Source organism: Cygnus atratus, chromosome 2 (genome assembly GCF_013377495.2).
Source record: "Cygnus atratus isolate AKBS03 ecotype Queensland, Australia chromosome 2, CAtr_DNAZoo_HiC_assembly, whole genome shotgun sequence".
Lineage (NCBI taxonomy): Eukaryota > Metazoa > Chordata > Aves > Anseriformes > Anatidae > Cygnus > Cygnus atratus.
Window position 1 is genome coordinate 75,874,530 of NC_066363.1, and position 14,405 is coordinate 75,888,934.

The window sequence follows — 14,405 nt, forward strand, 5'->3', positions numbered from 1 at the left end:
TCTCTTTTACAGAAAGAAGAGTCAGCCATCGTACTTGTGAAAATGGTATTACTGGGATTGCTAAATGATACTAATGCCAGAGGTAATTTGTCATTAATTCTCTTGTGAACACCTGTGTTTTTGGAACAATTGATTCAAGAGGCTGGTTTCACAAATTACAAAATATCTACTAATATGAGTTTCCTATATTAGCAAATGCAACTAACTGCCTAGAAGCTTTATGGCTGTCACTACAAAGATATTTAAAGCAGCTCACATTTATTTCATTGCACAGTTGTGATTGGCTTTCTTTTCTGGTAGTTCAAGTGGATTTTCAAAAAGGCTATGTCATGTCTTTGTCTGGGATAGAGTTAGTTTTCTTCGCAGATGCTTGTATGATGGCTGTGTTTTGGATTTTTGGTGGAAATAGTGGTGATGACATAGTGATGTTTTAGTTGTCTCAGAGCAGAGCTCATACAGAGACAAGGCCTTTTCAGCTCCTCATACTGCTCTGCCAGGAGGAAGCTGGGGGTGCACCAGGAGCTGGGAGGGGACACTGTTGAGACAGCTGGCCCAGGCTGGCGAAAGGGGTGTCTCATGCCATGTGGCATCATGCTCAGCAATAACAGCTGGGGTAAAGGAGGAATGGGTGACATTCAGAGTGATGGCATTTGTCTTCCCAATGTGATAAGCCCTGCTTTTCTGGATGTGGCTGAACACTGGCTTGCTGATGGGAAGTGAATGAATTCCCTGTTTTGCTTTGCTTGTGCGTGCAGCTTTTGCTTTATCTAGTAAGCTGCCTTTATCTCAACCCATGAGTTCTCACATTTTTACCTTTCTGATGCTCTCCCCCTTCCTACCTGGGGAAAATGAGTGAGCGGCTGGGTGGTGCTGAGCTGCCTGCTGGGGCTAAGCCACAACAGGCTATCATTACTTCAGACGTTTGCATTAATCTTACGTACAAGAAAGCACATATGAGTTTCACCCATTTAATGAATATTTCTATATTTATACCATGGTTCCATTGTTTATGGCTATTTTTTTTTATTGAAGAAATAGGCTTAGCACCCACAGAAAGAAAGCTATTTCTAAAAAATATGTTGTTGATAGTGACCTGTTATGTACTATCATACCTTCTAGTTTATTCTCATTTCTTTGTTCCTGCTTTTAATAACTAGCATAAGCAAACATTTGCTTCCTTAGGGTTTAACCCAAGTCTTACCAATCAATGACCTGATCTTTGTTTGATGTAATCTGCCTATAGAATGAACTTTTTAATTGAACCTACTTACAGTGACAAACAGAATATATCCGGTGGTTGCTATTTGGAAGTAATATTTACTCTAAAGGTGTCATGGTAATTTTTATTTGAATTGTTCCTAGGAATTGAGTATGTTCTTTATCGTCAAAACCAGTGAAGTCTTGCACTATTTTGCTTCATTGATTGTACTGAAATTTAGCAGTAGTACTGTAGCAGTAATGAGTGCTTAAACTCCCTGCTTCAGCCTCCGTTGCCATTTCAGAGCACCCAGGAAATCAATGGCAGCACCTACAAGGCACACAGTGATAGATTTCCATAGGCATGCAAGAACGGATCTGAAGGGATCTGAATTAACTAGTGAAAAAGCCATTACGCACTGCTTTTGGGCATAACCATATGCTCCATTTACCTGCTTTTTCAACGAGCACCAGCTCCAGCCTGACTTGTCACTTACAGAGTTCTGCAAAGACACAGCTGAGCACAAGGTTTTGTTTTCACTAGGAGGTGACATTGACTAGAGGCAGAAATGTTCTCTGTGGCAGGGTAAGGCATAGGAAGACAGTGCTATATTACCTCTCAGCAAAAATAGAATTGTAAGTGAGTGAAAAATGGGAATGGCAAGTGCTTGGAAACATATGTTCTGGGATGGTGAAGACAGGAATGACAGTAAAAAAAATAATTCACCTGATACCACAGGCTGCTGCTAGGATAAATACTGCCTAGGGAAATGCTAGTCAGGGAACTGCTTGGTTTTAGCTAGCCATGTACTCATTTGTAATGGATCAATCTGATTATATTAACTGCATGTCAGAGTCATAGAATAGTTTGGATTGGAAGGAACTTCAGAGATCATATAGTTCCAAACTTCCAGGGATGGGGCATTCACAACTTCTCTGGGCAACCTCTTCCAGTGCCTCATGACTCTCACAGTAAAGAATTTATTCCTAATGTCTAATCTAAATCTACCCTCTTTTAGTTTAAAACCATTATCTCCTGTCCTATCACTACACTCCCTTACAAAGAGTCCCTCCCCAGCTTTCCTGCAGGCCCTCTTTAGGTACTGGAAGGCCGCTATAAGGTCTCCCTGGAGCCTTCTCTTCTCCAAGCTGAACAACCCCAACTCCCTCAGCCTGTCTTTGTAGGAGAGGTGCTCCAGCCCTTTGATCATCTTCATGGCCCTTGTCTGGACTCTCTCTAACAGTTCTATGTTTTATGTTGGGAGTGCCAGAGTTGAATGCAGTGCTTCAGGTGGGGTCTCGCAAGAGTAGAGTAGAATCACCTCCCTTGACCTGCTGGCCTTGCTTCCTTTGGTGCAGGATCTTGCACTTAGTCTTGTTGAACTTCATGACGTTGGCATGGGCCCACCCCTCAAGACTGTCTAGGTTCCTCCTTATGGCTTCCCTTCCCTCCAGCATGTTGACTGTACCATACAGCTTGGTGTTGCCCACAAATTTGCTGAGGGTGCACTCAATCCTACTGTCCATGTCATTGATAACGATGTTAAATATTTCCAATACTGACCCTGAGGAACACCACTCATCACTGGTCTCATGGAGCCATTGATTGCAACTCTTCTGAGTGTGACCATCCAGCCAATTCCTTACCCACTGAGTGGTCCATTTGTTAAATCCATGTCCCTACAATTTGGAGACAAGGACATTGTGTAGGAGGGTGTCAAATGCTTTGTACAAGTTCAGGTAGATGACATCAGTTGCTCAAATTTACATATAATTTTAGTTATGGGTGGAAATCACCTTTGATATTTCAGCTGATGGAACCTACAGCCATTTCTTTTTTTTTTAATAAAAATTTCACAAGATGAATAATCAGAATTGGCACAGCCTCAGCATTAGATTTAGCCTTTTTTAGGAACTTTTCAACCCTAGCTTAAAACTGATGTTTGCCGTTTTCTACTACTTGTAATTACTGTATACTGGAATAGGGAAGATGCCTAGATTTTAAGATCAGCCTTCATAAATAGTTTGTTCCAATTCTTTGTCTTACGTTAACTTAAAACTCTAACAAATGTACTTCCAGTGAGATAGTTGTAGTGTTTAACAAGCCTGCCTTGACTCTACTCGCTGTCTGAACTGCAACTCACTTTTTACTTGTCTTTGCTTCTTTTCTCCACTGTGTTCCCTTTTTATCACATTGCCATTATTTGTTCTTTTCCTCTATTTATCCGTTTAACTTAAACATTTAACATAAGTGTTTTATCAAACTTTTTTTTTTTCCTCAGCTTAATCCATCACTGTTGTGTCTGGTGCTCTCTTCTGCATTCTTGGAGCATCAGTCTTTCATGCTGGACCTACTACTCTCTATTTTATGTTCTTTATTTTTTTGTGCTCACCCTTCTTGGATTTATTTTGTTTTAAAATACTAAAATATTATATTGACCCCTATATACATCACAGTAGCCAGTTGGAAAAACTGATTCTTCCCTTTTCATACTCTCCCTTTCTGCTGTCTAACAGAAAATAATAGTGGTGGCATTTTTTTTATTTTTATTTCTTTTACACTTCGGGGGCAGAAACAGGAAGATTTTGGGGGCTTGTTTGTTAGTTTGTTTTGCCTCTTCTTAGTCCTGCTAGTGTCAGGTGAAGAAAAGAATGGAAAATGGGTTATACAAGGTGGAGAAAGAAAAATGAATAGCACTGAAGCAATTTCTAGGGAGCTGACAGGCAACCTTTCTGTACGTGTTGACTAGCAGAAGTAATTGCAAGCCATTTGGGCCATGAATTGCTCCTTGACTCTTTCTTTTGAAGCTGCTTTCAGCTCTTGTTGACATTCATCTTACTATTACAAACCTGCATCTCTTCTCTGAGGTCGGCAGAAGCAATTGAGGAAGCTGGTGCTTTTTTTCAAATGTCTCTTGCTCTACTTTTGCTATTGCTCTGGCAACTACTATTGTTCACAGTAGGAAAGGGTAGAAGCAGTTTATTTAGAAGCACTTTATTATTTTCTAAACATCAGGAATTAGAAATAAACCTGAACCTCATGGTGAGCTTTCCCCTTGGATTAATTTGATCTAAAGCTTTCCTTGAACACAACTCTAGATGGATACTGGAAAAAAAGAAAAAACAACTATACCTAGCTCATACATACCATCTAACTAGTTATTCTTTAAGCAGAAACAACTGAAGTTCTTTTATCATGTAAAAAATTACAATAGGTTTGAAGGAAAATGCAGCTGTTTTTGTTTATATGCACTCTGGAACTAAAATAACTAAATACTATTGTCACATTGCCTAAAATGGGTCATGATTTGTACACTTTGGCTGATTTTGCCCAAAGCAGCAATGTATTTGGCAGTACATAAAAACAGCTCCATATGTATCTGACCTCTATCAAGTGTTACGTAGCTTACCTAAATGACTGATTGATTGCTTATTACTCAGTCATTTGAACGTAATAGAAGTCTGCTATTTTCTTTGCACTTTAGCTGATGTGTCGTATATCTTAAAAACAAGATTGCCTATGTATTTGGACTGACTTGTTTTATTTTTCTATTTGTTTTTCAACAATCTGTGATTTAAAATCCCAGTTGAGGCCCTTGATTTTTAGAAGGGCAAAGTTCACCGTATATAACTTTCTCTGTTTACCTATCATCTTCTACATTATGCTGTGCATAAAAAGATCTTGTGTGTATGCACTGCATTGCCACAGTCTGTTAATAAATTTAAGAATAATTATTATGTATGTAGCTCTAAAACTATACTGTAGGGATGACACTAAGCTTTTTTTCTTGTATATATCAGGCTGATCCAAAACAGAATCCGAAATAATTGGGAGCCAAGGTGTCTTAGCACCTTTAAAATCCATGCTGTGCCTGAATGTAGAGTCTTATTGCTTTCCAGTAGATATGTATATAAACCAGAAGAAAATGTATACATTTGCCCTGCAGTCAGAGAGGTTTGTATGTTCTCATTGTGTTGTTTTAGTCCACCATACCGAAAGTAATTTTGAGCATTTTTGTTTAAGTTATTTTATTTTCGGGGATCAATGTTTTATTCAGATATGAACATGTATTATCATTAAAAAAAATAAAATATATTAGCCAGCTATTAAAATGATTTATTTGTGAGTGCTGATATGTATATTTGACAGTCAGGCCTGAATCATGCAGATGCTGATTTCCAGAATGAAATGTTCTCTAGTATAATTGCTATAGTATGGTGTCTTTCTACCAGTTATCTTGGTACAGATAAACAAAATTGTTGACAGTACAAGCTTCTTTCCTAAGGTACTGAATTTGTAAGTTAAAGAGGTGCAGTCGATTGGAAGCAAGTTGATATATACACAGCACTGCAAGTACTTGTATTATAAATGAAAGAAGAAATGATTACCTTTTAATGAGTTCATCTCACTATGATTTCATGCTTTGATTAGCTTGTTAAGATAAAAAGGTTACACAGGTAGATTTTGGACACTATATGTTATTTAAGATGGCTGCAGAACAGGCACTCATTTTGCTGTGTGAGAAATGACTAAATGTAATGACTAAAATGAGGAGGTTTTTTAATTCTCCACAAAACCACTGCATACTGTTGGTAATTTGATGAAAGAGTTCTTCATCTCTGCCTCTTCCATTGAAATGAACAGTATGTGACATATTTAATCTTATCTTTTAATGTCTGGTTATAATCTGGTTGTAACTGAAATGTTAATTCAGAGCAGTAACCAACAGTAAGAAGTCATTTGTGAAGGAAGCAGAGGGAGGAGTTCAGGTTACTGTGGTGACCTAATTATATTTCCATTTTCAAGAAACAGATTGTTTTAATTTAATTGAGCCTTGTGTGATTTATAAGCCCTGCATGCAGTCTTTAATGCTCCTTACATCTGACTCTAATGTCCCTGAATTCTTTGTTCTGATGTTCAATCACATGTTGACAAATGTGTCTTCTGTCAATTTGTGTCCCTGTTATGCACTTGCACTCTAAAACTAAGCTTTAAGGCTGTGTCTGTATTAAAATAAATTAAATATTCTGAGGTACTAGAATGTGATTAAACTGGTAGCTATAATAGACTGGTAAACCAAACCTTGGCACAGTTTTGGTATATATTAAGTACTGCCCTGCTGAAGAATATTTTGGCCTAGGCAAAGAGCTAGACTGTCCCTGGGGCCAATCTGAAGTGTTGCAATGGACAGCTTGCGTTTGATCACCCTTTTGTGGAAGTCGGGGGAGCACAGATGCAGGACATTTTCTACGGAGCACATCTGTCTCTAGAGTAGTCATGACTTTATCCTCTCAGTATTCACCTGTCTTACATTCATCACTCCACTATGGATCCAGGCTCTAGGAGGCCCACAGGTGGGAATGGATGGATGATATTGGCATACGAAAAAAATGAAAAGGTTATAAAGATACTAACACATTATCATGCTGGACCCATCTCCTGGTGGTTTTCTTTCATAAGGGATTATTGAAGGTTTAGTAATTCCAGCTTTCAAAATCTTGAACCCTAAGGAGATTCTGAAGGATTGACCAGAGGCTTTTTGTCTCTGCACTTTCCGCTGATTTGGGATCCTTATGCTTCCATTCATGTGACCTAGTTTCTTTTCAGAGTTCAGAATAGCTGTGTTTTTTGTTTGTTTGTTTGTTTGTTTTATTTTTGTTTGGTTGCCTGTTCTTGTTTTTGAGAGCTTATTGAATTGTTTGCCCTTAGAGTTGCAACTCTTTCTTCTTTTCTTGGCAAGGGGCAAAAGGAAAATTGTCAGTTATCACAGTGTGATTTCTCATTACAAACAACTAGAACAGTATGAAGAAATTAATTTTTAAGACAACAAAGCAGAGTTGTGTACTTAGCATCTATAACACTTTCAAATATGCCAAAGTATCAGCTCTTGCCCAGTAAATATTTTGCTTTCAAAACTTTCAGTAATAGATACATCAATTATGAAGTAATCTTAAGAAACTAGCTAGAATTTGCTGGTAATGAACATATTTAACAAGTTGGCTGGTCTCACAGGATATGAAGGATGATTTGATTGTGGAAATGCTGTGGTTCTACTATATATGAAGCTGAAGAAGATTCAGAGATGTCAAATTGGGAAATTCAAGAACACAATTTAATTTGGAGGCTGGTTCTTGGGAGAATCTTTATCTGTTCCTTTGTCAAGAAGAGTGCTGCAGAGCAACTTTTTTATGTTTCATTGTTTTTAGTTTGTTTGTATTTTCTCTTGTTTACCTTTGTGTATCTTCTGTGTCAAGAAACCCCACTAGACACTGCAATTTAGATTTCCTTACTATAATTGAAAAAAAACATAATAATAATAAACTTAATAATAAAATAACTCTTGACTGACAGTGCACCTTACCTAAGTTGGAAAGAAAAAAAAAGAAAAAAAGAAAAAAAATATTTATAAACCAGCTTGCTCCCTTATGGGGTGCAGTATGGATAAGATTTACAATTTAAGTATTGCAAATATATGAAATCTATAATTTAGAAGGTGCTAAAAATGAAACATCAGTTGAAAACAAATTTTGCAGAATATAAGCATTTTATTGTGAACATATCTTTTGGTGGGTTGTAATAATTTATTCTCCAATTTTCTTTTACTCTGCTGTCCACATTGTATTGCAATATTACTTGAGCTATAGTAATTTAGAACTGCAAGTGCTATATTTATTTTCCACAGAAAAAGAAATCTCAGTATCTCTCCTCTCTAGCATCCTTTTATGAGCCTTATACATACCAATAATGTAGAGTCTGTTGTGGTTTAGCCCAGCTGGCAGCTAAACACCACACAGCTGTTCGCTCACCCTCCCCCCCTCCCTCTCTGGGATGGGGGAGAGAAATGGGAAAGTGAAGCCTGTGAGTTGAGATAAAGACAGTTTATTAAGACAGGAAAATAATAATAACAATAACAATAACAATAATAATAATAATAATAATAATGATAATGGTATTACTAATAATAATGTGTACGAAACAAGTGATGCACAATGCAATTGCTCACCACCCGTTGACCGATGCCCAGCCTATCCCCGAGCAGCCAGCCCCCCCCCCCCCCCCCCCCCCAGCTAGCCACCCCTATATATTGTTCAGCATGACGTCAGATTGTACGGAATACCCCTTTGGCCAGTTTGGGTCAGCTGTCCTGGGTCTGTCCCCTCCCAGCTCCTGCTGCACCCCTAGCCTGCTCGCTAGCAGGACAGAGCGAGAAGCTGAAAAGTCCTTGGCTTGGTGTAAGCACTGCTCTACAACAATTAAAACATCAGCATGTCATCAGCGCTCTTCTCATCCTAATCCAAAACATAGCACCCTGCCAGCTACTAGGAGGAAAATTAACTCTGTCCTAACTGAAACCAGGACAAGTCACAAAACATTTTTTTTAGTGTAGGACTTAAATATGTCTCCAAGAATGACATTTCAGTAATAGGCTAGGAAATGTTACAGTATACTTTAATTTTAGGTCAGAGAAAAAAATGAGTAAGTCTAAGCTGATATTTCAGTTCATATGACACTGATATTTCATGGTTCATGTGAGATTATAAAACTCAACCCTAAGCCCTAAGTAGCCGAATTTACATTTACATAATTTGATGGTATTTCTTACCATCTAATTATGGAAAATCTGTCAAAGATTTGCTCTTTCATTTTATTTGGAAATCAGATGATTTGGTTCTGAATGAAATTCTGAAATTCCACTAATCATATGTGATACCAGATTTGGGTTTATTTTCATCATAGAATCACAAATTCAGAAAATGACTTATGTTGGAAGATTCCTTTTGGGATTGTTTAGTCCATCCTTCACAGTAAAAAACAAACAAGCTGACAAAAAACTTTGTTTTTATGAAACTTTCTGTATTTTAGTTTTTGACCAATGCCTCTTTTCTTGTCACTGAACGTCATTATGAAGAGCCTTGCTCCATCTTCTTAACTCCCTCCCATCAGGTATTTATACACATTGATAAGATTCCCTGAGGCCTTCTCTTCTGCAGGGTGAACAGTTACAGCTCTTTCAGCCCCTCCTTGTATGACACATACTCCAATTTCTTAATTGTCTTTGTTGCCCTTTTCTGGATTCACTCCAGAATGTCCATGTCTGTCTTGTATTGGGCAGCCCAGAACAGGATCCAATGCTCCACTCCTGAACTTTACCTTCCATCGTTATTTTCTTGTTCTTTTCCATTGAAAAGTCAGGTACAGTAATTTTGTATGTCCCAGGTTTTGGTTTAACAGAGGAAAGGGAATCATTTTAGATAACTTCAATACAAATAATAGGTATTAGAAATCTTGGGAAGGAATCCAAAATGAATAAATTGTCAAGTTTCCACTGGTGATCATTCCTCTGAAATTTTGCTCAGCTTTTATATGTCAGAGTGAGAAAAGAAGGGGGGAAAAATGTAGAAATGATTTACAGTTCCATAGTCACATAATATCACATTCCTCAACAGCAATACTACTCAAAAAACACATATGTCAGAGTACTTTGGGCAAATGGGGTTTAAAGTTGTTAGTATAGCATGGAATATTATTAAATGCATAGGAATTTAGATGATCCTGTGACCTGTCAACACACCTATAAATCCATTAAATATACACATCTTGTTATTGAGTAGACTACATAGAAAAACAGGATTCAAGTAAAATTGATACTGTGTTTCAGATACTAAAACAAGCAATTGTAAATGTTCTTTTAAAAAATATCTAATAGGTATGCTTTCCATTATGACTAGTATTGTAACTACATCCACTGTTATTTTCATTTGCAAGGTTCAGATAATACTGAAGGGAATTAACCTTCGTTGCAGATATCCTCCTGATATTTCACAATATATATTTTTCCCCTTGCCCAGCATTCATTGGTAATAGTAGCCACTCTGTTTATTATTATTATTCATTATTATTTTGTTATATAAACTTCAGTGGTTACCAATGAATGATAAAAACAACAAAAAATTCTGACTTTATATTACCTCATGTATTCCTCATATATGTAATATATAAATAATATATATATATGGTGAAAGAACATTTAAAACCTTCTCAAAAGTGTATGAATTTCCAAAACCTAAAAAATCACATTCATATGCAAGTCTTAGCTCCTACCACATCCTAGGTGCATTATATCATGTGCAAGTGTCAGAACAACAGCGAAGTATGAGATGTTTTAATTGCTCATGGAGACAAGATGAAAAAGGAGATATTTTGGTGATCCTTTTTCCAGAAGAATGTCATTGAAACACTCTCATCGTTTATTTGTAGTGACATAAATGCTTCTCCACAGCCCTAGATACTTCTTTCTGACTTGGATTTCTTTGCTGAACAATTTGAGCCTGGGTAGAAAATTCATAACATACTAGAAAAAATAATATGAAGCAAAATATTAAGTTGAAGTGAAAAAAGGAAAGTGGTGGTAAGAGACATGGATGCTTATATGTGTAGTTTCTAGCAGCTGCAACTGTGGCACCTGGACATATCATCTCTCATAATCACATTGCAAAAGAAACTCCAAAACTCTGGTTTCTGTTGGAGACTGTAAAAATATATTTTGACAAAACCCCAACCAACTATATCTATATGTAAACTGGGATTAAATTCAAATATTTGAGAGGAATTAGAGATGACTCCACGTAACTGCATATCTAAATCAGCCTTTACTAGCTCACAGAACAGCTATGGTACCTGCATGAGATAGAGCTGTGTGGATATGTTATGTAAAATGGCAAGCCAGTTGCACTTGTGTGACTAATATTTATCACTGTAAATGACATCTAATTTTCTTATGGTTTTATGGACATTTACAGTATTTATAACTTGCTACAGACACTTGAAATCTAGCATGCAGGAAAAGACCTCCAGAGAATGAATATTTTCCTCATGAAATATTGTTGAATATTATTTGCATTTTTTTCTTTCATTTGTCAAGCTGTAAGGGATTGGTTAACTTGATATACTAAATATCCATGAAGAGTGAGACCAGTTGGAGCAGTCCTGTAGGAAGAAGAACTTTTGTCCTGAAATAACACGTACACATGAAGACTTCTGCATATGCAGGACTGCACATCACTACCTACAGTTTGTGGATGCAAAATGTGCGACTGGCTCCTGGCTGGTGAAGAAAAATGAGAGCGTGCCACTACAGCCTAATCCCATACTGTTTCCCAGACACAAAACATTTCTCATTCTCTCCCAGGGCTGGCAAATTCCTGTACTACCAGCTATAATTTTTACTCTGGTAGGTTGCTCATTAAAGATTCATGCTAATTTATATTGTACTGACGTATTAAAAACAAGGTAAAGATGGATTGCTTATTGCATTTTTCTATTTTTAAATTCTAGTGAATTCAAGAAGCATCCAGTCTTTCTCTTCTGATAGCAATTGTTCATACATTAAGAAATGCAACACAATGTGATTGACCTTAATTTATCCCCTCCCTCTTGTGTGTACATGTATGTACTTATATCAACATAATGCTGCGTTCTGCATTCATCTTTTTTTGGCCTTGTTTTGTACAGGAAGAATTAACTTTCACAGACAATTGTAAAGTTGCTGTGCCCACTTTCTTTTTATTTTCTGTGTGGGATGCTATTCATCTGGCAAGATCAAGAAACTTTGGAATACAAATATTATCTCTCTGCAGTTCTTTGATTCTTTGGAAAATTCACTCATGTTGTTTTATTTGGTTTCCCAAATTGAAACATAGTTCACAAAAGTGTTAAACAGATTGTCTTACATCCTAAATAATCTTAAAGATAAAAACTGAAAAATGCTAACAGTACATCTGTGTGTTTTATAAAAATATTTGAAGTTGTTTGTGGAGGCTTTTGACCATAAGCAGAAGCATAACACTTAAAATACATGATAAGGGACATGTACTGAGGATGTAAATCTGATATACAACCTCAAAATTAGGCTAAACATAAGCATAACTACAGCAGAGGGAAATATTCATTAATGTTTGTTTGTAGTTTTGTTACGTTTGTTTTTGTATTTGAAGTATATTACAGAGGCTGAATTGTCAGCCAACTGTAAAATCCATCCAGGAACTCCATTTGAAGGGACCTATAGATTTCTTTGTCAGGGATGCTGTGAATAATGCAGAAATGCAACTTTTTGAGAGAAAAAAAATAAAATACAGGGAAATTATAAGTAGCTACAAGTACACATTTCAACGAACACTTTAAATTTTCTTGGAAGTCTTTCTTACACGCATTAGGGTGTCAATTAAAGATTTACATGCTTTATCAAATGCTATACATACTTTATTTAATGCCATACCTTCTAATGCAAACAGTGCCATCATTACCAATATTCCATTAAAAATGGGATTTTTTAACCCTCAAGGAAGCTTAAAAGAGGAGCCGATTTTCTTTCCAATATGGATTTTTTATGAACTTCAATCCCCAAATATAGTGTTGCATTCAAAATATTGTTAGATAGAATACCTGCTTGTTACTGCTATTTAATGCTTCAATTGCAGCATAGAAAGATAAACAAAAGTAAAGCAAATTAGCCGTAGACACTTGGTGAATTAGAGAATTTGCTGTCACAGCTAAATCAAATAAAACAAAGCTACAGGCAGGTCAAGCAAAGTTTAGTCAGAGTGGGTCTGACAAGCCTCTGTACTGAGGCCCTACAAGCTCAAAGAGAACTTGTGGCCTCTTACTAGCAGTGACAGTACTACATTATTGGGCTTTACAGTCAGGTAGTGAGTGAGGTGTAGGACCAAGTTTGTACCCTGAGCTGTGTTACATGTCTCTGTCTCTTACTGACTTCATTCATTTCACAAAACTTTGTCATATTAGATATCTAACCAAATAACTAAAATCGCTAAGCAAGCAGACTTGAAGGCATTGCTACACTCAGAGAAGCCACCTGTGATTGTGTTACCCATTAGAAAGGAGATGTTGCTTAGCAAATGGGACAGCGAGAGATAAGATTTAGGTAACGTTTCCATGGTGTACATATCTAGAGATCCTAAAGAAGAATTTAAATTCCAGGAAGCTTCTCTGTTACTTCTAAATACATCATTTGTTCTAATAAATCTCACTGCAGTCCCACATTTGAAAGCCTTGAATGATCATGTCATTAACAATGTTACTGCTGCTTTTACTTGTATTTTTCTGCTGCATAACCTTATTGTACCACACAAACAGGTCTGTTTGGAGGCAGGAAGTCTCAGAATTTAGATATTTGGTCATTCAGGATATATTTGAACTTAAAGGCATATACAAAGTCACTCGAGGTATTAAGACTAGTCATTGCGACAGCTGAGATTCAGACCCTTGGTTGCTACTTTGTTGTTTAACATTATGGGGTATAGTGCTGCAGGGGCTGAAGGCAATTAAAATGTGCATTGGAATTTGCCTAATAATTAAAATAACAATAATAGCTATTGCTATGGAATTTACTATATTTTTTGTAGGCCTACATCAGTGGGAAGAAATAGCAACAGCTTATCTGAAGAAGACAGATGTCTTGATGGAAGGGCAGAAATATTGAATAGAGAAGGTAACATAGTACATGATCCTTCATGCTTACATGATAAATGAAATGATGTTGAAATTGCCATTAAGTACAGTCTGTTTAGAATATTTACTATTGGATTTTTTTTGATATGATCATTAAAAATAAAATAATAATAATAAAAAAAATGTTATAGTGAGGGTTCTAACCAGAACTGGTTTGATGGTGATTATTTCATTGAGAAATTAATTTGTAAGCCAAATTAAAAGAGGATTCTCCTGAAGCCAATACATAAAATAAATACACAAAACAAATACCAAAACATAAATGTGATAAAAATAAAATAAGGGGTTGAATAAGCCTGCCAAGAAACTTCTCCACTACATGTTCTCCATAGAATGCTTGGCATTTGGTATGAAAATATTTGGTAGCTTTTTTTTTGGCATTAAAATATTGACTACTTTTAATATGCTTTTTGATCTCTTCTTAAATAATCACACTTGAAAGTTACTAAGTAAATCAATAAAGTTTTGTCATCTCACTTAGTCAATCATTCATAGATCAGAGAAATTTTTTATTTTTATTTTATTTATTTTATTTTATTTTATTTTATTTTATTTATTTTTTTTAAGCATAGTGGAGAAATGATATGCAGCTGATTAATTCAACTAAGGAAAGCAGCACCTTGCTAGGGTGTTGAAGAATTGTAGACTGTAAGACTGTGCGTATAAGCACAGGCAACTA

The 14,405-nt window shown here is 36.3% G+C and overlaps 1 protein-coding gene across 1 annotated transcript in view; it reads right to left on the reverse strand.

Moving 5' to 3' along the window:
- Positions 1 to 2,484: 2,484 nt before the first annotated feature.
- Positions 2,485 to 14,405, reverse strand: part of LOC126913177 (uncharacterized) — a 514,788-nt gene continuing 502,867 nt past the window's right edge. Inside the window, exon 3 of the mRNA XM_050708765.1 lies at positions 2,485 to 2,877. Within this exon, the coding sequence (XP_050564722.1) occupies positions 2,485 to 2,877 (393 nt within the window). The remainder of the gene's footprint in view (positions 2,878 to 14,405) is intronic.